The sequence below is a fragment of the Oncorhynchus mykiss genome, chromosome 27, assembly GCF_013265735.2.
Source record: "Oncorhynchus mykiss isolate Arlee chromosome 27, USDA_OmykA_1.1, whole genome shotgun sequence".
Lineage (NCBI taxonomy): Eukaryota > Metazoa > Chordata > Actinopteri > Salmoniformes > Salmonidae > Oncorhynchus > Oncorhynchus mykiss.
In genome coordinates, this window is record NC_048591.1 from 33880523 (window position 1) to 33904660 (window position 24138).

The following is a 24138-nucleotide window of genomic DNA, read 5'->3' on the forward strand; positions in this document are numbered from 1 at the left end:
TGGGATGGTTTTCTTCGGCTTGCAAGCCTTTCCCCTTTTCCTCCAAACATAATGATGGTCATCATGGCCAAACAGTTCTATTTTTGTTTCATCAGACCAAAGGACATTTCTCCAAAAAGCACGATCTTTGTCCCCATGTGCAGTTGCAAACCGTAGTCTGGCTTTTTTATGACGGTTTTGGAGCAGTGGCTTCTTCCTTGCTGAGCGGCCTTTCAGGTTATGTCGATATAGGACTCGTTTTACTGTGGATATAGATACTTTTGTACCTGTTTCCTCCAGCATCTTCACAAGGTCCTTTGCTATTGTTCTGGGATTGAGTTGCACTTTTCGCACTGAAGTATGTTCACCTCTGAGTGGTATGACAGTTGTGTGGTCCCATTGTGTTTATACTTGCATAGTATTGTTTGTACAGATGAACGTGGTACCTTCATGCATTTGGAAATTGCTCCCAAGGATGAACCAGACTTGTGGAAGTCTACAATTTGTTTTCTGAGGTCTTGGCTGATTTCTTTTGATTTTCCCATGATGTCAAGCAAAGAGGCACTGAGTTCAAAGGTAGGCCTTGAAATACATCCACAGGTACACCTCCAATTGACTCAAATTATGTCAATTAGCCTATCAGAAGCTTCTAAAGCCATGACCTAATTTTCTTGAATATTCCAAGCTGTTTAAAGAGACAGTCAACTTAGTGTATGTAAACGTCTGACCCGCTGGAATTGTGATACAGTGAGTTATAAGTGAAATAATCTGTCTGTAAACAATTGTTGGAAAAATGACTTGTGTCATGCACAAAGTAGATGTCCTAACCGACTTGCCAAAAGTATGGTTTGTTAACAAGAAATTTGTGGAGTTGTTGAAAAATGAGTTTTTATGACTCCAACCTAAGTGTATGTAAACTTCCAACTTCAACTGTATATTTATTTATATATATTTGTTTTTTTAAACACGTGAGTCACATATTTTATAATATATATATATATATATATATATATATATATATATATATATATATTTATATATAAATAAAACATTTCTTACAGAGCCGTGATGCCCGCAGATTGCCATTGCCAATCGCTCATCATCTTCATTCATCAGTGAGTCAATGGCTTGACTAGTCATTGACTCACTCACGCGTTGAAAAGGAATGAGATGGAGTCACAATCCATGCCAGGCACACCTGTGAGCTCTGGAACTCCAGCTCCAACAGGCAGAGTCAACATACCTGGCGGGTTCATCAGGTCGTCAGTTCACCCTGACATTTCCATTCCTCTTCTGACAACAGAACTTGACCAACTGCTCACCAGGCACAGCAAGGGCCGCCCAGACCGTTATGCTGTTCTGCTATTCCAAGGATGTGTAACCGAAGAGAGATACCACGAGTGGGCACAGAATACATAGCCTTCCTGCTGTGGCCATAAACAGTGGGGCAAAAAAGTATTTAGTCAGCCACCAATTGTGCAAGTTCTCCCACTTAAAAAGATGAGAGAGGCCTGTAAATTGTCATCATAGGTACACTTCAACTATGATAGACACATTTATTTTAAATAATTCTCCAGAAAATCACATTGTAGGATTTTTTTATGAATTTATTTCCAAATTATGGTGGAAAATAAGTATTTGGTCAATAACAAAAGTTTATCTCAACACTTTGTTATATACCCTTTGTTGGCAATGACAGAGGTCAAACGTTTTCTGTAAGTCTTCACAAGGTTTTCACACACTGTTGCTGGTATTTTGGCCCATTCCTCCATGCAGATCTCCTCTAGAGCAGTGATGTTTTGGGGCTGTGGGCAACACAGACTGGGCAACACAGACTTTCAACTCCCTTCAAAGATTTTCTATGGGGTTGAGATCTGGAGACTGGCTAGGCCACTCCAGGACCTTAAAATGCTTATTCCGAAGCCACTCCTTCGTTGCCCTGGAGGTGTGTTTGGGATCATTGTCATGCTGAATGACCCAGCCACGTTTCATCTTCAATGCCCTTGCTAATGGAAGGAGGTTTTCACTCAAAATCTTACGATACATGGCCCCATTCAATCTTTCCTTTACACGGATCGTCCTGGTCCCTTTGCAGAAAAACAGCCCCAAAGCATGATGTTTCCACCCCCATGATTCACAGTAGGTATGCTGTTCTTTGGATGCAACTCATTCTTTGTCCTCCAAACACGACGAGTTGAGTTTTTACCAAAAGGTTATATTTTTGGTTTCATCTGACCATATGACATTCTCCCAATCTTCTTCTGGATCATCCAAATGCTCTCTAGCAAACTTCAGATGGGCCTGGACATGTACTGGCTTAAGCAGGGGGGCACGTCTGGCACTGCAGGATGGCGTAGTGTGTTACTGATGGTAGGCTTTGTTACTTTGGTCCCAGCTCTCTGCAGGTCATTCACTAGGTCCCCCCGTGTGGTTCTTGTGATCATTTTGACCCCACGGGGTGAAATCTTGCGTGGAGCCCCAGATCGAGGGAGATTATCAGTGGTCTTGTATGTCTTCCATTTCCTGATAATTGCTCCCACAGTTGATTTCTTCAAACCAATCTGCTTACCTATTGCAGATTCAGTCTTCCCAGCCTGGTGCAGGTCTACAATTTTGTTTCTGGTGTCCTTTGACAGCTCTTTGGTCTTGGCCATAGTGGACTTTGGAGTGTGACTGTTTGAGGTTGTGGACAGGTGTCTTTTATACTGATAACAAGTTCAAACAGGTGCCATTAATACAGGTAACGAGTGGAGGACAGAGGAGCCTCTTAAAGAAGAAGTTAGAGGTCTGTGAGAGCCAGAAATCTTGCTTGTTTGTAGGTGACCAAATACTTATTTTCCACCATAATTTGCAAATAAATTCATTAAAAATCCTACAATGTGATTCTTTTCTTCTCATTTTGTCTGTCATAGTTGAAGTGTACCTATGATGAAAATTACAGGCCTCTCTCATCTTTTAAGTGGGAGAACTTGCACAATTGGTGGCTGACTAAATACTTTTTTGCTCCACTGTATTTCAGCACCATTAAGCGCTGCTCTGAGACAAGCATGGAGAAACGAAAATGTTAAAATATTCCATGATATTCTTAAAATATGTGTTGACTGATTATAAGCAAGTGATGTCTGCTAAATAATCAAGTTATGTTTCTCCAGAAATAAATAATTCTAAATAACTGGCTTTTTTTTTACAAATTAGTGAGAATGTCTCAGCCCATGTTCAAGAATTGCCTTTTTCTCGCTCGCTCTAGGTTAAATGAAAACAAAATCTTCAAAATGTCATTACTTTTTAAACAAAGCGATTATTATGATGAATTAATTATATAAAGGCCCGTTGAATATTCTTAGATATTCTCACAGATTCTAACGGAAAATCGGCCTTAGATATTAACTCTTGGAACCACCCATCCCGGATCCGGGGTAATTGTCATCAACTACGCTAAATAGCATAGCGCAACGGTCAAATAATCTTACTATAAAATATTCATATTCATGAAATCACAAGTGAAATATAGCGAAACACAGCTTAGCCTTTTGTTAATCACCTTGTCGTCTCAGATTTTGAAATTATGCTTTACAGCGAAAACAATACAAGCGTTTGTGTAAGTTTATCGATATACTAGAAAAACATTATGTACACCTAGCGGCAGGTAACTTGGTCACGAAAATCAGAAAAGCAATCAAATTAATCGTTTACCTTTGATGATCTTCGGATGTTTTCACTCACGAGACTCCCAGTTAGACAGCAAATGTTCCTTTTGTTCCTTAAAGATATGTTTTATATCCAAATACCTCCGTTAGTTTGATGCGTTATGCCCAGGAATCCACCGGAAATAGCGGTCACGACAACGCAGACAAAAATTCCAAATTATATCCATAATATCACCAGAAACATGGCAAACGTTCTTTTATAATCAATCCTCAATTTTTTTTCAAATATCTATTCGATAATATATAAACCGGGACAGTTGGCTTTTCACTAGGACCGGAAAAAAATGGCTACCTCTCTGTTTTGCGCAAAAATCACACTGAGAGCCAACAACAGACCACTTACACAATGTGGACGTTTACGCTCATTCTTCAAAATAAAGGCCTGAAACTACGTCTAAAGGCTGTAGACACCTTAGGGAAGCCACAGAAAAAGGAATCTGGTTGATATCCCTTTCAATGGGCAATAGGGATGAATAGAAAGACAGGGGTTTCAAAATAAGAGTCACATCCTGATATCATTTCTCAGCCTTTCGCCTGCAATATCAGTTCTGTTATACTCACAGACAATATTTTTACAGTTTTGGAAACTTTAGAGTGTTTTCTATCCCAAGCTGCCAGTTAGAGAAATAGGCCATTTAATTGGGAACGTTATTTTTCCAAAAATACAAATTGTGCCCCCTAGCATTGATATATAGTCCTCCAATCCTCTAAATGTAAGGAAAATGCGTCCCACTCGACAACATCCGGTGAAATTGGAGGGCGCGTAATTCAAATAAATAATCATAATATTAAACATTTATGAACATACAAGTATCTTATCTCATTTAAAAGCTTACTTTCTTGTTAATCTAACTGCATTGTCAGATTTACAATAGGCTTTACAGCGAAAGCATACCATGCGATTGTTTGAGGACGGCACCCCACATCAACATATTTTTCAACCAGCACAGGCTTCATAAAATCACAAATAGTGATTAAATAAATCACTTACTTTTGAAAATCTTCCTCTGTTTGCAATCCCAAGCGTCCCAGCTGCAACATGAATGGTCGTTTTGTTAGATAAAATCCGCTACCGCTAAACTTTGTTCAAACAAGTCAGACTATGTTTCTTTTTAATCCTCAAGTACCCTAAAATGTAAATAAACTATAATATTTCACATGGAAAGAAGTATGTTCAATAGAAAAGTATAATTAGCAGGTGCGCCTCCTCTTCGTCACACGCCGACAGAATCATTTTCCACTGGGACTCTTTGTACCAAAACTCCAAAATTCTTCCTCGTCTTTGGAGAAACAAGCCTGAAACAATGAACAAAGACTGTTGACCTCTAGTGGAAGCCATAGGAATTGCAATCTGGGAGCTGGAATTACATAGCTTTCCATTATAAGAACCTGGGACCTCAAAAAAATAAAGAATCTGGTTGGTTTTTCTTTGGATTTATGCCTGCCGTATCAATTGTGTTATATTCTCATACATTTATTTATTTTATTTTATTTTACCTTTATTTAACCAGGTAGGCAAGTTGAGAACAAGTTCTCATTTACAATTGCGACCTGGAATTACATTATTTTAACATTTCACAAACTTCAAAGTGTTTTCTGTCCAATGTTACCAATTATATGCATACCCTGGCTTCTGGGCCTGAGTAACAGGCAGTTTACTTTGGGCACGTCAGTCAGGCAGCAATTCAGAAAAATAGGCCCTATCTCTAAGAATTATAATTATAAGGGAGAGCAGGCCATGTCTGTACTACAGAATGCAGGGAACGCGGGAGACTGGTGTTATTTCATAGTTGTGAAGTCTTCACTATTAATCTACAATGTAGAGAATAGTACAAATAAAAATCCTGGAATGAGTAGGTGTGTCCAAACCTTTGACTGGTACTTGCTTAATTAGAATAATATTATGGTGTTTCTATTCTATGAAAAACAAAAACCTCAGGGTTTCGGTTAGGTTGGAAAATATGGCGATGTACAACATGACGGTTGGGAGTAGACTACAGGATTGGAGGATTCTAAATTGTTTGCCTTCATTAGACAACTTTGCTCCGATATTTCTGAATTCAGTGATATTTATTCCCATAGCAATTCATTATGCTTCCATAACTAACATCTGCATTTTAAAAGAGTATTTTTTTATTATTATTTTATTAACAAAATGTGTTTATTTGTTTATTAGGCTACTGTGCCATCTACAATACACACTGTAGTTAACATGGGACTCTTTCAAAATGCAGGTGTTTAATTTAGTTATGGATCCATAATGAATTGTTTTACCTCGCCATATTTTTCATCCTAACCGAAACCCTGAGGGTTTCATTTTTAATTTTTCTCTGAATAGAAACACCATAATATTAATCTAATTAATTAAGCCACATTTATTAAAATCAGTCCCATATATTATGTTATTACAAATAAGGTTTTAAATTCTCTGGTAATGCCAATATGAAATACTATCAAACGCTTCTTAAAGATGCCCTCTGGTGGTCAAACTAGCAACAACTTGCAGTAACAGAAAAAATGGCTGAGAATTAAATGACGTGCAACAGTATGATGCAACTTTTAAAGGAGGAACCACTGTACATGAAATACAAATCTTAGACAACACTATTAAAGACTACCAGAACCCAGTGGATTTTCCAATTACATTGAATGAACTACAGAACAAAATACAAACCTCCCAACCCAAAAAAGGCCGGTGGGGTTGATGGTATCCTAAATTAAATGATAGAACATACAGAGCACAAAGTCCAATTGGCCAAAACTCTTTGTCATCATCCTCAGCTCTGGCATCTTTCCCAATATTTGGAACCAAGGACTGATCACCCGAATACACAAAAGTGGTTACAAATTTGACCCTTATAACTACCGGGGGATATGTGTCAACAGCAACCTTGGGAAAATCCTCTGCATTGTCATTAACAGCAGATTCGTACATTTCCTCAGCGAAAACAATGTACTGAGCAAATGTCAAATTGGCTTTTTAAAAAAAAACAAATTACCATATGACAGACCACGTATTGACCCGGCACACCCTAATTGACAAACAAACAAAACAAAAAAAAGGCAAAGTCTTCTCATGCTTTGAATTAATTTGGCATGAGGGTCTGCTATACAAATTGATGGAAGGTGGTGTTGGGGGAAAACATACGACATTATAAAATCCATGTACACAAAGTGTGCGGTTAAAATTGGCAAAAAAACATCACACATTTCTTTCTATATGGCCGTGGGATGAAACAGGGATGCAGCTTAATCCCCACCCTCTTCAACATATATATCAATAAATTGGCAAGGGCAGTAGAACAGTCTGCAGCACCTGGACTCACCCTACTAGAATCTGAAGTCAAATGTCTACTGTTTGCTGATGATCTGGTGCTTCTGTCCCCAACCAAGGAGGACCTACATCAGCATCTAGATCTTATGGACAGATTCTGTCAGACCTGGGCCCTGACAGTGAATCTCAGTAAAACAAAACTAATGGTTTTCCATTAGAATACAAATTCCATCTAGACACTGTAGCCCTAGAGCACACAAAAAACTACACATACTGTACCTGGGCCTGAAGATCAGCGCCACAGGTAACTTCCACAAAGCTGTGAACGATCTGAGAGACAAGGCAAGAAGGGCCTTCCATGACATGAAATGGAACGTCAAATTAGATATACCAATTGGGATCTGGCTAAAAATTCTTGAATCAGATAGAACCTATTGTCCTTTATGGTTGTGAGGTCTGGGGTCTGCTCACCAACCAATAATTCACAAAATGGGAAAAACACCAATTTGAGACTCTGCATGCAGAATTCTGCAAAAATATCCCCCATGTACAACGTAAAACACAAAATAATGCATGCAGAGCAGATTTAGGCCGATACCCGCTAATTATCAAAATCCAGAAAAGAGACGTTAATTTCCACAACCACCTAAAAGGAAGCAATTCCCAAAAATTCCATAACAAAGCCATCACCTAGAGAGAAATTAACCTGGAGTAGAGCCCCCTAAGCAAGCTGGTGCTGGGGCTCTGTTCACAAACACATCCCACAGCGACCCAAGACCACAACACAATTAGACCCATCCAAATCATGAGAAAACAAAAAGAGAATTACTTGACACATTGGAAAGAATTTACAAAAAAAAAAACTGAGCAAACTAGAATGCTATTTGGCCCTAAACAGAGAGTACACAATAGCAGAATACCTGTTGCCACAAGAAAAGGGCAACCAGTGAAGAACAAACACTATTGTAAATACAACCTATATTTATGGTTATTTATTTTCCCTTTTGTACTTTAACTATTTGCACATCATAACAATACTGTATATAGACATAATATGACATTTGAAATGTCTTCATTATTTTGGAACTTTTGTGAGTGTAATGTTTACTGTTCATTTTCTATTGTTTATTTCACTTTTGTTTATAATCTATTTAACTTGCTTTGGCAATGTAAACATGTGTTTCCCATGCCAATAAAGCCCTTAAATTGAAAAAATGTAATTGAAGAGAGAGAGAGAGAGAGAGAGAGAGAGAGAGAGAGAGAGAGAGAGGCTCTAAACCTTTCCTCAGAGAAGAGTTTGTAATTAAAGTTTGAGTTTATCTCTCCTTCACACCGGCAGCTTAAAGCTCCATGAAAGAGTCCAACTTCCAGCGCGCTGAGCTTCAAACACACGCCAGGCCTGCCAGGAGACCAAAGCACTGTGCAGCGCCCTAATCCTCTTACACACATACCCTGTCACAGTGACTCAGTCTCCACCCAGCTACACACGGGATGTAGTACACACATACATGCGTAAACACATACACATAAACACACACTGTCAAAAATATCACACACTGCACACATACAAACACAGGCTTACAGGAGAGACAAACACAGTCCATGTTATTGTGTTTTGATACGCCTGTTACTCTGATGATGATTGTGATTATGGTGTTCATGTCTGTACCTTTCTCTGTCTCTCTGTTCTCAGTGGCATACCAGAGAGGTGGAGAGGCTGTCAGCAGTGCTGGAAGGTAAGAATACATGTCTCTTATGAGAGGGAGTGTTGTCTACATGTCTCCTATGAGAGGGAGTGTTGTCTACATGTCTTCTATGAGAGGGAGTGTTGTCTACATGTCTCCTATGAGAGGGAGTGTTGTCTACATGTCTCCTATGAGAGGGATTGTTGTCCACATGTCTAATAGTAGAGGGAGTGTTATCTACATGTCTACTATGAGAGGGAGTGTTGTCTACTATGAGAGGGAGTGTTGTCTCCAATGAGAGGGAGTGTTGTCTACTATGAGAGGGAGTGTTGTCTACTATGAGAGGGAGTGTTGTCTACTATGAGAGGGAGTGTTGTCTACTATGAGAGGGAGTGTTATCTACATGTCTACTGTGAGAGGGAGTGTTGTCTACATGTCTACTATGAGAGGGAGAGTTGTCTACATGTCTACTATGAGAGGGAGTGTTGTCTAAATGTCTACTATGAGAGGGAGTGTTATCTACATATTTAATATGAGAGGGAGTGTTGTCTACATGTTTAATATGAGAGGGAGTGTTATCTGCATGTCTACTATGAGAGGGAGTGTTATCTACTATGAGAGGGAGTGTTGTCTACTATGAGAGGGAGGATTGTCTACATGTTTAATATGAGAGGGAGTGTTATCTGCATGTTTAATATGAGAGGGAGTGTTATCTACATGTTTAATATGAGAGGGAGTGTTGTCTACATGTCTACTATGAGAGGGAGTGTTGTCTATATGTCTACTATGAGAGGGAGTGTTGTCTACATGTCTACTGTGAGAGGGAGAGTTGTCTACATGTTTAATATGAGAAGGAGTGTTGTTTACATGTCTACTATGAGATGGAGTGTTGTCTACTATGAGAGGGATTTTGTCTCCTATGAGAGGGAGTGTTGTCTACTATGAGAGTGAGTGTTGTCTACTATGAGAGGGAGTGTTGTCTACTTGTCTACTATGAGAGGGAGTGTTGTCTCCTATGAGAGGGAGTGTTGTCTACATGTCTACTATGATAGGGAGTGTTGTCTACATGTCTACTGTGAGAGGGAGTGTTGTCTACATGTCTACTGTGAGAGAGAGTGTTGTCTACATGTCTACTGTGAGAGGGAGTGTTGTCTACATGTCTCCTATGAGAGGGAGTGTTGTCTACTATGAGAGGGAGTGTTGTCTACTATGAGAGGGAGTGTTGTCTACATGTCTCCTATGAGAGGGAGTGTTGTCTACTATGAGAGGGAGTGTTGTCTACTATGAGAGGGAGTGTTATCTTCATGTCTACTATGAGAGGGAGTGTTATCTTCATGTCTACTGTGAGAGGGAGTGTTGTCTACATGTTTAATATGAGAGGGAGAGTTGTCTACATGTCTACTATGAGAGGGAGTGTTGTCTACATGTCGACTATGAGAGGGAGTGTTGTCTACATGTCTACTATGAGAGGGAGTGTTATCTACATGTCTACTATGAGAGGGAGTGTTGTCTACTATGAGAGTGAGTGTTGTCTCCTATGAGAGGGAGTGTTGTCTACATGTTTAATATGAAAGGGAGTGTTATCTACATGTTTAATATGAGAGGGAGTGTTATCTACATGTCTACTATGAGAGGGAGTGTTGTCTACTATGAGAGGGAGTGTTGTCTACTATGAGAGGGAGTGTTGTCTACTATGAGAGGGAGTGTTGTCTACTATTAGAGGGAGTGTTATCTACATGTCTACTGTGAGAGGGAGTGTTATCTACATGTTTAATATGAGAGGGAGTGTTGTCTACTATGAGAGGGAGTGTTATCTACTATGAGAGGGAGTGTTGTCTACTATGAGAGGGAGTGTTGTCTACTATGAGAGGGAGTGTTGTCTACATGTCTACTATGAGAGTGAGTGTTGTCTACATGTCTACTATGAGAGGGAGTGTTGTCTACTATGAGAGGGAGTGTTGTCTCTTATGAGAGGGAGTGTTGTCTACTATGAGAGGGAGTGTTGTCTACTATGAGAGGGAGTGTTGTCTACTTGTCTACTATGAGAGGGAGTGTTGTCTCCTATGAGAGGGAGTGTTGTCTACATGTCTACTATGATAGGGAGTGTTGTCTACATGCCTACTGTGAGAGGGAGTGTTGTCTACATGTCTACTGTGAGAGAGAGTGTTGTCTACATGTCTACTGTGAGAGAGAGTGTTGTCTACATGTCTACTAGTAGAGAGTGTTGTATACATGTCTACTATGAGAGAGTGTTGTCTACGTGTCTACTGTGAGAGAGAGTGTTGTCTACATGTCTACTGTGAGAGAGCGTGTTGTCTACATGTCTACCTTGAGAGAGAGTGTTGTCTACATGTCTACTGTGAGAGAGAGTGTTGTCTACATGTCTACTGTGAGAGAGAGTGTTGTCTTCATGTCTACTGTGAGAAAGAGTGTTGTCTACATGTCTACTGTGAGAGAGTATTGTCTACATGTCTACTGTGAGAGAGAGTGTGGTCTACATGTCTACTGTGAGAGAGTGTGGTCTGCATGTCTACTGTGAAAGAGTGTGGTCTACATGTCTACTGTGAGAGAGAGTTTTGTCTACATGTCTACTGTGAGAGAGAGTGTTGTCTACATGTCTACTGTGAGAGAGAGTGTTTTGTTCATCTGTGTTTGTCTCCTCTGTATGAATATGAAACATGAAATAATCGAACTTAACATATGGATCATAATACCGTATTCCAAGAGACAGATTTACTCTTCATTAGCGGAGGAGTGGGTACATGGGTGGTTTTACGTGTGTGGTAGTGAAGGTGTACCTTCCTCTGAAGGACACTAGGGGGAGGGCTTTAACTTCCTAATGCTTACAGCCCCGGCAGAGGAGGGGAAGGGAGGGGATGGGAGGAAAAGGAAAGGGAGGAGAGGAGAGTGGAAGGGAGGAGAGGAACAAAGGATTATCTCATCTGCCCAAACCCCCATCCTCTGCATCCCACAGAGAAGAGCACCATGTCTGGCCACAAGGCCGTGCCATAGCATTTAATTTAACAAACTCAGAGATGGCGATAGTTGTGTTTGCACACACCCTACTCTTTAGAATGGATGGCCCTATGGAACGAGATGGGAGGAGTGACACAGAATAGGGTGTGACAGAGACCAGTAGCTTATGTGTTGTTTTCCAGACTACCTGCTAGTCACCCATCCTGAGACACTCATACATTCAGACACTGATGTTAGAGTCTCCTCAATCATCTAGAACACACATTCATTATAATGTATCTACAGACTTGTTTGAAGTAAGCAGTGTTTTGGTATTGTCCTCCTTTTGTGCTCAAAGTATCTATATGGTTGGCTGTTGTTCCATAGCCGTTATGTGTCTGTCTATATGGTCTTGTTATTACCGTGCTATGTGATTGAGTCAGTTCTACAGCCTGGATATGGGAGCTCTGCTCAAAGACAATCACCATTCTCTATCTCCACTGAACCACTCAGGTGATTGAGGAGCCATTTGGAGATTGTATTAATGTGTTCATTACTCAAAATGAATGACTGGAAACACTGAATAAGTCATTTGAATAGGACACGGAAAAGAAACCTCAATACAATGTGAATATCTGCCAGGTTGGATTGTTCCAGTGGAAGAGGTGGGAGAGCATTACCAGTTAAAGGACGCCGTTTGTTAAGTAGTGGTAGTATAGCCTTTGGGCCCTAGTAGATCGCCACATTTAATTATAAGGCTATTTAGTCTGGCTGCTTCAAATGTAACATGTCAGCCCTGGGTTCACGATGTGGAAGTTTGGACAAGCAGAGAGCTGCTATTCTGTTCAGACAGCAGAGAGCTGGTAGTCTGTTCAGACAGCAGAGAGCTGCTATTCTGTTCAGACAGTAGAGAGCCGGTAGTCTGTTCAGACAGCAGAGAGCTGCTATTCTGTTCAGACAGTAGAGAGCCGGTAGTCTGTTCAGACAGTAGAGAGCCGGTAGTCTGTTCAGACAGTAGAGAGATGGTAGTCTGTTCAGATGGTGTAAAGGAGATAGAAACCTGGACAGGAGATGGATATCCTACTGCACTCCTCTTCTGTTCTGAAGCACTTTGTGGGTAAGTTGAGATGTCCGTGACCTCCTTTGATCTCAGTTCTTTTTGGTACTTTCAATGTTGGTGGTTTGGGGGAGTGTTGGTGGTTCAGTGAGTGTTGGTGGTTTGGGGGAGTGTTTGTGGTTCAGTGAGTGTTGGTGATTTGAGGGAGCGTTGGTGGTTCAGTGAGTGTTGGTGATTTGAGGGAACGTTGGTGGTTCAGTGAGTGTTGGTGGTTTGGGGGAGTGTTTGTGGTTCAGTGAGTGTTGGTGGTTTGGGGGAGTGTTTTATGGTTCAGTGAGTGTTGGTGATTTGAGGGAGCGTTGGTGGTTCAGTGAGTGTTGGTGGTTTGGGGGAGTGTTGGTGGTTCAGTGAGTGTTGGTGGTTTTGTGGAGTGTTGGTGGTTCAGTGAGTGTTGGTGGTTTGAGGGAGCGTTGGTGGTTCAGTGAGTGTTGGTGGTTTGGGGGAGCGTTGGTGGTTCAGTGAGTGTTGGTGGTTTGGGGGAGCGTTGGTGGTTCAGTGAGTGTTGGTGGTTTTGTGGAGCGTTGGTGGTTCAATGAGTGTTGGTGGTTTGGGGGAGTGTTGGTAGTTCAGTGAGTGTTGGTGTTTTCGGGGAGCTTAGGTGGTTCAGTGAATGTTGGTGGTGTGGGGGAGCGTTGGTGGTTCAGTGAATGTTGGTGATTTGGGGGAGTGTTGGTGGTTCAGTGAGTGTTGGTGTTTTTTTTGGAGCGTTGGTAGTTCAGTGAGTGTTGGTGGTTTGAGGGAACGTTGGTGGTTCAGTGAGTGTTGGTGGTTTGGGTGAGCGTTGGTGGTTCAGTGAGTGTTGGTGGTTTGTTGGAGCGTTGGTGGTTCAGTGAGTGTTGGTGGAGGTTTGGGGAAGCATTGGTGGTTCAGTGAGTGTTGGTGGTTTGGGGAGTGTTGGTGGTTCAGTGAGTGTTGGTGTTTTTTTGGAGCGTTGGTAGTTCAGTGAGTGTTGGTGGTTTGAGGGAGCGTTGGTGGTTCAGTGAGTGTTGGTGGTTTGGGGGAGCGTTGGTGGTTCAGTGAGTGTTGGTGGTTTGTTGGAGCGTTGGTGGTTCAGTGAGTGTTGGTGGTGGTTTGGGGAAGCATTGGTGGTTCAGTGAGTGTTTTTGGTTTGGGGACCGTTGGTGGTTCAGTGAGTGTTGGTGGTGGTTTGGGGAAGCATTGGTGGTTCAGTGAGTGTTGGTGGTTTGTGGCAGTGTTGGTGGTTCAGTGAGTGTTGGTGGTTCAGAGAGTGTTGGTGGTTTGGGGGAGCGTTGGTGGTTCAGTGAGTGTTGGTGGTTTGGTGGAGCGTTGGTGGTTCAGTGAGTGTTGGTGGTTTTGTGGAGCGTTGGTGGTTCAGTGAATGTTGGTGGTTTTGTGGAGTGTTGGTGGTTCAGTGAGTGTTGGTGGTTTGAGGGAGCGTTGGTGGTTCAGTGAGTGTTGGTGATTTTAGGGGAGCGTTGGTGGTTCAGTGAGTGTTGGTGGTTTGAGGGAGTGTTGGTGGTTCAGTGAGTGTTGGTGATTTTAGGGGAGCGTTGGTGGTTCAGTGAGTGTTGGTGGTTTGGGGGAGCGTTGGTGGTTCAGTGAGTGTTGGTGATTTTAGGGGAGCGTTGGTGGTTCAGTGAGTGTTGGTGGTTTGGGGGAGCGTTGGTGGTTCAGTGAGTGTTGGTGGTTTGCGAGAGCGTTGGTGGTTCAGTGAGTGTTGGTGGTTTGGTGGAGCGTTGGTGGTTCAGTGAGTGTTGGTGGTTTGCGGGAGTGTTGGTGGTTTGTTGGAGCGTTGGTGGTTCAGTGAGTGTTGGTGGTGGTTTGGGGAAGCATTGGTGGTTCAGTGAGTGTTGGTGGTTTGGGGGAGTGTTGGTGGTTCAGTGAGTGTTGGTGTTTTTTTGGAGCGTTGGTAGTTCAGTGAGTGTTGGTGGTTTGAGGGAGCGTTGGTGGTTCAGTGAGTGTTGGTGGTTTGGGGGAGCGTTGGTGGTTCAGTGAGTGTTGGTGGTTTGTTGGAGCGTTGGTGGTTCAGTGAGTGTTGGTGGTGGTTTGGGGAAGCATTGGTGGTTCAGTGAGTGTTGGTGGTTTGGGGACCGTTGGTGGTTCAGTGAGTGTTGGTGGTGGTTTGGGGAAGCATTGGTGGTTCAGTGAGTGTTGGTGGTTTGTGGCAGTGTTGGTGGTTCAGTGAGTGTTGGTGGTTCAGAGAGTGTTGGTGGTTTGGGGGAGCGTTGGTGGTTCAGTGAGTGTTGGTGGTTTGGTGGAGCGTTGGTGGTTCAGTGAGTGTTGGTGGTTTTGTGGAGCGTTGGTGGTTCAGTGAATGTTGGTGGTTTTGTGGAGTGTTGGTGGTTCAGTGAGTGTTGGTGGTTTGAGGGAGCGTTGGTGGTTCAGTGAGTGTTGGTGATTTTAGGGGAGCGTTGGTGGTTCAGTGAGTGTTGGTGGTTTGAGGGAGTGTTGGTGGTTCAGTGAGTGTTGGTGATTTTAGGGGAGCGTTGGTGGTTCAGTGAGTGTTGGTGGTTTGGGGGAGCGTTGGTGGTTCAGTGAGTGTTGGTGATTTTAGGGGAGCGTTGGTGGTTCAGTGAGTGTTGGTGGTTTGGGGGAGCGTTGGTGGTTCAGTGAGTGTTGGTGGTTTGCGAGAGCGTTGGTGGTTCAGTGAGTGTTGGTGGTTTGGTGGAGCGTTGGTGGTTCAGTGAGTGTTGGTGGTTTGCGGGAGTGTTGGTGGTTTGGGGGAGCGTTGGTGGTTCAGTGAGTGTTGGTGGTTTGTTGGAGCGTTGGTGGTTCAGTGAGTGTTGGTGGTGGTTTGGGGAAGCATTGGTGGTTCAGTGAGTGTTGGTGGTTTGGGGACCGTTGGTGGTTCAGTGAGTGTTGGTGGTGGTTTGGGGAAGCATTGGTGGTTCAGTGAGTGTTGGTGGTTTGTGGCAGTGTTGGTGGTTCAGTGAGTGTTGGTGGTTCAGAGAGTGTTGGTGGTTTGGGGGAGCGTTGGTGGTTCAGTGAGTGTTGGTGGTTTGGTGGAGCGTTGGTGGTTCAGTGAGTGTTGGTGGTTTTGTGGAGCGTTGGTGGTTCAGTGAATGTTGGTGGTTTTGTGGAGTGTTGGTGGTTCAGTGAGTGTTGGTGGTTTGAGGGAGCGTTGGTGGTTCAGTGAGTGTTGGTGATTTTAGGGGAGCGTTGGTGGTTCAGTGAGTGTTGGTGGTTTGAGGGAGTGTTGGTGGTTCAGTGAGTGTTGGTGATTTTAGGGGAGCGTTGGTGGTTCAGTGAGTGTTGGTGGTTTGGGGGAGCGTTGGTGGTTCAGTGAGTGTTGGTGATTTTAGGGGAGCGTTGGTGGTTCAGTGAGTGTTGGTGGTTTGGGGGAGCGTTGGTGGTTCAGTGAGTGTTGGTGGTTTGGTGGAGCGTTGGTGGTTCAGTGAGTGTTGGTGGTTTGGTGGAGCGTTGGTGGTTCAGTGAGTGTTGGTGATTTTAGGGGAGTGTTGGTGGTTCAGTGAGTGTTGGTGGTTTGCGAGAGCGTTGGTGGTTCAGTGAGTGTTGGTGGTTTGGTGGAGCGTTGGTGGTTCAGTGAGTGTTGGTGGTTTGCGGGAGTGTTGGTGGTTTGTTGGAGCGTTGGTGGTTCAGTGAGTGTTGGTGGTGGTTTGGGGAAGCATTGGTGGTTCAGTGAGTGTTGGTGGTTTGGGGGAGTGTTGGTGGTTCAGTGAGTGTTGGTGTTTTTTTGGAGCGTTGGTAGTTCAGTGAGTGTTGGTGGTTTGAGGGAGCGTTGGTGGTTCAGTGAGTGTTGGTGGTTTGGGGGAGCGTTGGTGGTTCAGTGAGTGTTGGTGGTTTGTTGGAGCGTTGGTGGTTCAGTGAGTGTTGGTGGTGGTTTGGGGAAGCATTGGTGGTTCAGTGAGTGTTGGTGGTTTGGGGACCGTTGGTGGTTCAGTGAGTGTTGGTGGTGGTTTGGGGAAGCATTGGTGGTTCAGTGAGTGTTGGTGGTTTGTGGCAGTGTTGGTGGTTCAGTGAGTGTTGGTGGTTCAGAGAGTGTTGGTGGTTTGGGGGAGCGTTGGTGGTTCAGTGAGTGTTGGTGGTTTGGTGGAGCGTTGGTGGTTCAGTGAGTGTTGGTGGTTTTGTGGAGCGTTGGTGGTTCAGTGAATGTTGGTGGTTTTGTGGAGTGTTGGTGGTTCAGTGAGTGTTGGTGGTTTGAGGGAGCGTTGGTGGTTCAGTGAGTGTTGGTGATTTTAGGGGAGCGTTGGTGGTTCAGTGAGTGTTGGTGGTTTGAGGGAGTGTTGGTGGTTCAGTGAGTGTTGGTGATTTTAGGGGAGCGTTGGTGGTTCAGTGAGTGTTGGTGGTTTGGGGGAGCGTTGGTGGTTCAGTGAGTGTTGGTGATTTTAGGGGAGCGTTGGTGGTTCAGTGAGTGTTGGTGGTTTGGGGGAGCGTTGGTGGTTCAGTGAGTGTTGGTGGTTTGCGAGAGCGTTGGTGGTTCAGTGAGTGTTGGTGGTTTGGTGGAGCGTTGGTGGTTCAGTGAGTGTTGGTGGTTTGCGGGAGTGTTGGTGGTTTGGGGGAGCGTTGGTGGTTCAGTGAGTGTTGGTGGTTTGGCGGAGCGTTGGTGGTTCAGTGAGTGTTGGTGGTTTGCGGGAGTGTTGGTGGTTTGGGGGAGCGTTGGTGGTTCAGTGAGTGTTGGTGGTTTGGTGGAGCGTTGGTGATTCAGTGAGTGTTGGTGGTTTGGGGGAGCGTTGGTGGTTCAGTGAGTGTTGGTGGTTTGGGGGAGTGTTGGTGGTTCAGTGAGAGCATTTTCCATCACTGGGAGTGAGTTATTTCTGGCTTTCTAACGCTCAGTGAAACAGTGTCATTGGCCATGGACAAGTCAAGAGCACATCATCTATTTATCTGAGCTTTCCTCTAATGCAAGGCCAATGGAGCAGGGAGCAGGAAGGAGAGGGAGAGATAATTTCTGTAAAACAACAACCTAACTATAGGGATAATTTCAGTATACCAGTCTGGAAATGAGTGAATCCCCATCGATCTGCCTAAAACCCCATTCATCACATGTTCTTGTTAGTCATATCAATATGAATTCTTGCTGTGCTATAGTGGTGCAGCATTTTCCATTGTTAGTCAGCGTTGGCTGTTTTGTACTCCATCCTTCCAGGCCAGGTTTGCTGAACATTGGGGAGTCTGCTACCCAGCCCTGGTTGGCTGATACCTGGCCCAACTCCTGCTCCAATCACAACGACTGTAGCATGAACTGCTGCACTGCAGGACAGGGCAACAGTGACAGCAACCTGGCTACATACAGCCGCCCAGGTGAGTACACTACGCACTGGAACAACACACCCAAACATAAACTGTGCTAAAACATTTATCCATAGGGGTAAAGGGGCACATGCCCCCTCAGATTTGTCCTGTTAAATATATATATATATATATATATATATATATATATATATATACAGTGGGGCAAAAAAGTATTTAGTCAGCCACCAATTGTGCAAGTTCTCCCACTTAAAAAGATGAGAGAGGCCTGTAATGTTCATCATAGGTACACTTCAACTATGACAGACAAAATGAGAAAAAAAATCCAGAAAATCACATTGTAGGATTTTTAATGAATTTATTTGAAATTATGGTGGAAAATAAGTATTTGGTCAATAATAAAAGTTTATCTCAATACTTTGTTACATACCCTTTGTTGGCAATGACAGAGGTCAAACGTTTTCTGTAAGTCTTCACAAGGTTTTCACACACTGTTGCTGGTATTTTGGCCCATTCCTCCATGCAGATCTCCTCTAGAGCAGTGATGTTTTGGGGCTGTTGCTGGGCAACACGGACTTTCAACTCCCTCCAAAGATTTTCTATGGGGTTGAGATCTGGACCTTCCAGGACCTTCCAGGAGATCTGGACATTCCAGGACCTTGAAATGCTTGTTACGAAGCCACTCCTTCGTTGCCCGGGCGTTGTGTTTGGGATCATTGTCATACTGAAAGACCTAGCCACGTTTCAATGCCCTTGCTGATGGAAGGAGGTTTTCACTCAAAATCTCACGATACATGGCGCCATTCATTCTTTCCTTTACACGGAGCAGTCGTCCTGGTCCCTTTGCAGAAAAACAGCCCCAAAGCATGATGTTTCCACCCCCATGCTTCACAGTAGGTATGGTGTTCTTTGGATGCAACTCATCATTCTTTGTCCTCCAAACACGACGAGTTGAGTTTTTACCAAAAGGTTATATTTTGGTTTCATCTGACCATATGACATTCTCCCAATCTTCTTCTGGATCATCCAAATGCTCTCTAGCAAACTTCAGACGGGACTGGACATGTACTGGCTTAAGCAGGGGGACACGTCTGTCACTGCAGGATTTGAGTCCCTGGCGGCGTAGTGTGTTACTGATGGTAGGCTTTGTTACTTTGGTCCCAGCTCTCTGCAGGTCATTCACTAGGTCCCCCCGTGTGGTTCTGGGATTTTTGCTCACCGTTCTTGTGATCATTGACCCCACGGGGTGAGATCTTGCGTGGAGCCCCAGATCGAGGGAGATTATCAGTGGTTTTGTATGCCTTCCATTTCCTAATATTTGCTCCCATAGTTGATTTCTTCAAACCAATGTGGGGTGGCAGGGTAGCCTAGTGGTTAAGAGCATTGGACTAGTAACCGGAAGGTTTTTTATTTTTTTTATTTTTTTTATTTCACCTTTATTTAACCAGGTAGGCTAGTTGAGAACAAGTTCTCATTTGCAACTGCGACCTGGCCAAGATAAGGCATAGCAGTGTGAACAGACAACACAGAGTTACACATGGAGTAAACAATTAGCAAGTCAATAACACAGTAGAAAAAAGGGGAGTCTATATATACATTGTGTGCAAAAGGCATGAGAAGGTAGGCAAATAATTACAATTATGCAGATTAACACTGGAGTGATAAATGATCAGATGGTTATGTACAGGTAGAGATATTGGTGTGCAAAAGAGCAGAAAAATAAAAATAAATAAATAAAAACAGTATGGGGATGAAAATGGGTGGGCTATTTACCAATAGACTATGTACAGCTGCAGCGATCGGTTAGCTGCTCAGATAGCAGATGTTTGAAGTTGGTGAGGGAGATAAAAGTCTCCAACTTCAGCGATTTTTGCAATTCGTTCCAGTCACAGGCAGCAGAGAACTGGAACGAAAGGCGGCCAAATGAGGTGTTGGCTTTAGGGATGATCAGTGAGATACACCTGCTGGAGCGCGTGCTACGGATGGGTGTTGCCATCGTAACCAGTGAACTGAGATAAGGCGGAGCTTTACCTAGCATGGACTTGTAGATGACCTGGAGCCAGTGGGTCTGGCGACGAATATGTTGCAAGTTCAAACCCCCGAGCTGACAAGGTACAAATCTGTCGTTCTGCCCCTGAACAGGCAGTTAACCCACTGTTCCTAGGCTGTCATTGAAAATAAGAATTTGTTCTTAACTGACTTGCCTAGTTAAATAAAGGTAAAAATTAAAAACCAAGTTGCTGCAGATTCAGTCTTCCCAGCCTGGTGCAGGTCTACAATTTTGTTTCTGGTGTCCTTTGACAGCTCTTTGGTCTTGGCCATAGTGGAGTTTGGAGTGTGACTGTTTGAGGTTGTGGACAGGTGTCTTTTATACTGATAACAAGTTCAAACAGGTGCCATTAATACAGGTAACGAGTGGAGGACAGAGCCTCTTAAAGAAGAAGTTACAGGTCTGTGAGAGCCATAAATCTTGCTTGTTTGTAGGTGACCAAATACTTATTTTCCACCATAATTTGCAAATAAATTCATTAAAAATCCTACAATGTGAATTTCTGGATTTTCTTTTCTCATTTTGTCTGTCATAGTTGAAGTGTACCTATGTTGAAAATTACAGGCCTCTCTCATCTTTTTAAGTGGGAGAACTTGCAGAATTGGTGGCTGACTAAATACTTTTTTGCCCCACTGTATATATATATATATATATATATATATACAGACATATATAAATAATGATATATATGTTTTGTTTTAGTTTGTTCTGTGTAATGCTACTAGCCACTTTGCAATTTTATGAAGTTGGCTTTAGCCCAGATAGATTCCGAATCTCATAACCTGCTGCCAAGAAGAATCAGTTTGGTAGACTTCAGATAAGCAAGCAATTACTAAATGTACTGAATAAGACTCACATTCCTTTCAAGATTTTAGCAGCGATGCAGAGAAGCATATATATATATATATATATATATATATATATATATATATATATATATATATATATATATATATATATATAATTGTTTTAAAGAACTACCAGTCAGAAGGATACAGACAGCTCAAGCGGTATGATTAGATATGCAGAAAAATATACAGTGCCTTGCAAAAGTATTCGGCCCCCTTGAACTTTGCGACCTTTTGCCACATTTCAGGCTTCAAACATAAAGATATAAAACTGTCAAAATCAAACAAATCAAAAACGGAAAAATTGGGCGTGCTAAATTATTCAGCCCCTTTACTTTCAGTGCAGCAAACTCTCTCCAGAAGTTCAGTGAGGATCTCTGAATGATCCAATGTTGACCTAAATGACTAATGATGATAAATACAATCCACCTGTGTGTAATCAAGTCTCCGTATAAATGCACCTGCACTGTGATAGTCTCAGAGGTTCGTTAAAAGCGCAGAGAGCATCATGAAGAACAAGGAACACACCAGGCAGGTCCGAGATACTGTTGTGAAGAAGTTTAAAGCCGGATTTGGATACAAAAAGATTTCCCAAGCTTTAAACATCCCAAGGAGCACTGTGCAAGCGATAATATTGAAATGGAAGGAGTATCAGACCACTGCAAATCTACCAAGACCTGGCCGTCCCTCTAAACTTTCAGCTCATACAAGGAGAAGACTGATCAGAGATGCAGCCAAGAGGCCCATGATCACTCTGGATGAACTGCAGAGATCTACAGCTGAGGTGGGAGACTCTGTCCATAGGACAACAATCAGTCGTATATTGCACAAATCTGGCCTTTATGGAAGAGTGGCAAGAAGAAAGCCATTTCTTAAAGATATCCATAAAAAGTGTAGTTTAAAGTTTGCCACAAGCCACCTGGGAGACACACCAAACATGTGGAAGAAGGTGCTCTGGTCAGATGAAACCAAAATGGAACTTTTTGGCAACAATGCAAAACGTTATGTTTGGCGTAAAAGCAACACAGCTGAACACACCTTCCCCACTGTCAAACATGGTGGTGGCAGCATCATGGTTTGGGCCTGCTTTTCTTCAGCAGGGACAGGGAAGATGGTTAAAATTGATGGGAAGATGGATGGAGCCAAATACACGACCATTCTGGAAGAAAACCTGATGGAGTCTGCAAAAAACCTGAGACTGGGACGGAGATTTGTCTTCCAACAAGACAATGATCCAAAATATAAAGCAACATCTACAATGGAATGGTTCAAAAATAAACATATCCAGGTGTTAGAATGGCCAAGTCAAAGTCCAGACCTGAATCCAATCGAGAATCTGTGGAAAGAACTGAAAACTGCTGTTCACAAATGCTCTCCATCCAACCTCACTGAGCTCGAGCTGTTTTGCAAGGAGGAATGGGAAAAAATGTCAGTCTCTCGATGTGCAAAACTGATAGAGACATACCCCAAGCGACTTACAGCTGTAATCACAGCAAAAGGTGGCGCTACAAAGTATTAACTTAAGGGGGCTGAATAATTTTGCACGCCCAATTTTTCAGTTTTTGATTTGTTAAAAAAGTTTGAAATATCCAATAAATGTCGTTCCACTTCATGATTGTGTCCCACTTGTTGTTGATTCTTCACAAAAAAATACAGTTTTATATCTTTATGTTTGAAGCCTGAAATGTGGCAAAAGGTCGCAAAGTTCAAGGGGGCCGAATACTTTCGCAAGGCACTGTATATACATTTCTTCATAGCATTAAGCATAATGATTATGGTTGCAGGAAAAAGCTGTTTCAGGTGTTTGAAAAATGCTAAATTATAGTCCCCCTCTGGACCAACACCCTGCCATTCTCACGTACTTTGTGCCCCCTCAGATTTTTGGGGTACATGTGACACCCTGCTCTCAAAGCAAAGCATGGATAAGAATCATAAAAACGAGCGGACCTAGTCGGTAGAAAACAGAGAGAAGTGAAGTGAAATCCCAAATCTGGGTTAACTCCCTTGAGACTTTTCTCTCTTACCTCTCTCCTCGCGAGGTCTCTATAACAAAAAACCTTAAGGGAGGCTTAGGAGTAGAAGTATGTGTGTTTGATTTATTTCAGGTTAAAGCGGGGCGGTTTTAGGCAGGACGCTGGATGAGCCTTATGGGTTTACTCTGCTGCAAATCTAACTGCTCTGCCAAATTCCATACTGCTGTTATAGCCTGCAATGTCATTTCCACTAAGTGCTCAGTTATTTAAGAAATGTGGAGCAGTGGCAGAGATCAGGGCAGGACTGCAGACTGCAGCCAACACCGGATGTAGAGATGGAGAGATGGAGAGATAAAGGTACCTGGAAGAGTACATAGATAGAAAGGGAACGAAGGAGGAAAATGAATGATGAGGGAGGATATGTAGCATACACAGAGATAAATGGAGAGAGGAAGTAAATTGGACAGAGAAAGAGAAAGAACGAGGGAGTTGGGAGGAAAGTAAAGAGAGCAGAAGAGATGGACAGTAACGGAGGGAGGGAGGTTATGGTACACCTCCAGGTGGCCTCTCAGTCAGCAGTACTTTCTATAAACAATAGGGATTGAGTTTGGCTCTGAAGTCAAAGGGACACACACACACACGCACGCACACACACACACACACACACACACACACACACACACACACACACACACACACACACTCCCACACACACACACACACACGCACACACACGCACACACACACACAAACACACAAAAGAGCGCTAAGTACTCACACTCTACAGAGAAAGAGGGTCAACAGCTGCTAGAGGAGGGAGAAGTATGTCTCTTGGTGCAGGGTGGGGACAAAGGATTTGAGGTTATACACACATAGGTAGGACTTAACTACAAAACGTGGACCCCAGCCCTGAACCTCCCTTTGAGATACTGTAGGCTTAGAAGTTGAACTAAAGTAAAAGAGATGTGAGTATACAGTAGTCGGTTGAACAATCGTTTGGACACGCGGCAGGCGTCTCTCCAGCTGTAGCATCTGACAGATAGTACAGTAGTGTACCGTCTCCTACCCACTCATTGACTCATTTACATTGTTGGCCTCGACCGTCTCCCCAAACAGGCTTACACACAATCCTAGTGTAGCAGATGTTCTGCTGTACTAAGTGCTGTGCTTCCCCTGGGTTAAGCAAATTACTCAAGGACAAAGAAACACTGTACCCATAAAATACATACCCATCTTCTAAAGTTACCCATCACAGTCAACACAAGAAAACCTAATCCGACTTTTCATTCCGTGGTGTGTTTAACTTTTCCCTAACATTGGTTCTGATGACACTGGGAGTTTGTTTGAGAAGGGATGAAATGCTAAAAGCACTTCTCAC

General features: G+C 43.1%; 1 protein-coding gene across 4 annotated transcripts in view; it reads left to right on the forward strand.

The window, feature by feature from the left end:
- robo1 (roundabout, axon guidance receptor, homolog 1 (Drosophila)) overlaps positions 1-24138 on the forward strand; it is a 544530-nt gene that overhangs the window by 489331 nt on the left and 31061 nt on the right. For all 4 annotated transcript variants that reach the window (XM_036964909.1, XM_036964911.1, XM_036964908.1 and 1 more), the window contains 2 exons: positions 8654-8696; positions 17786-17940. In XM_036964909.1, the coding sequence (XP_036820804.1) occupies positions 8654-8696; positions 17786-17940 (198 nt within the window). The remainder of the gene's footprint in view (positions 1-8653; positions 8697-17785; positions 17941-24138) is intronic.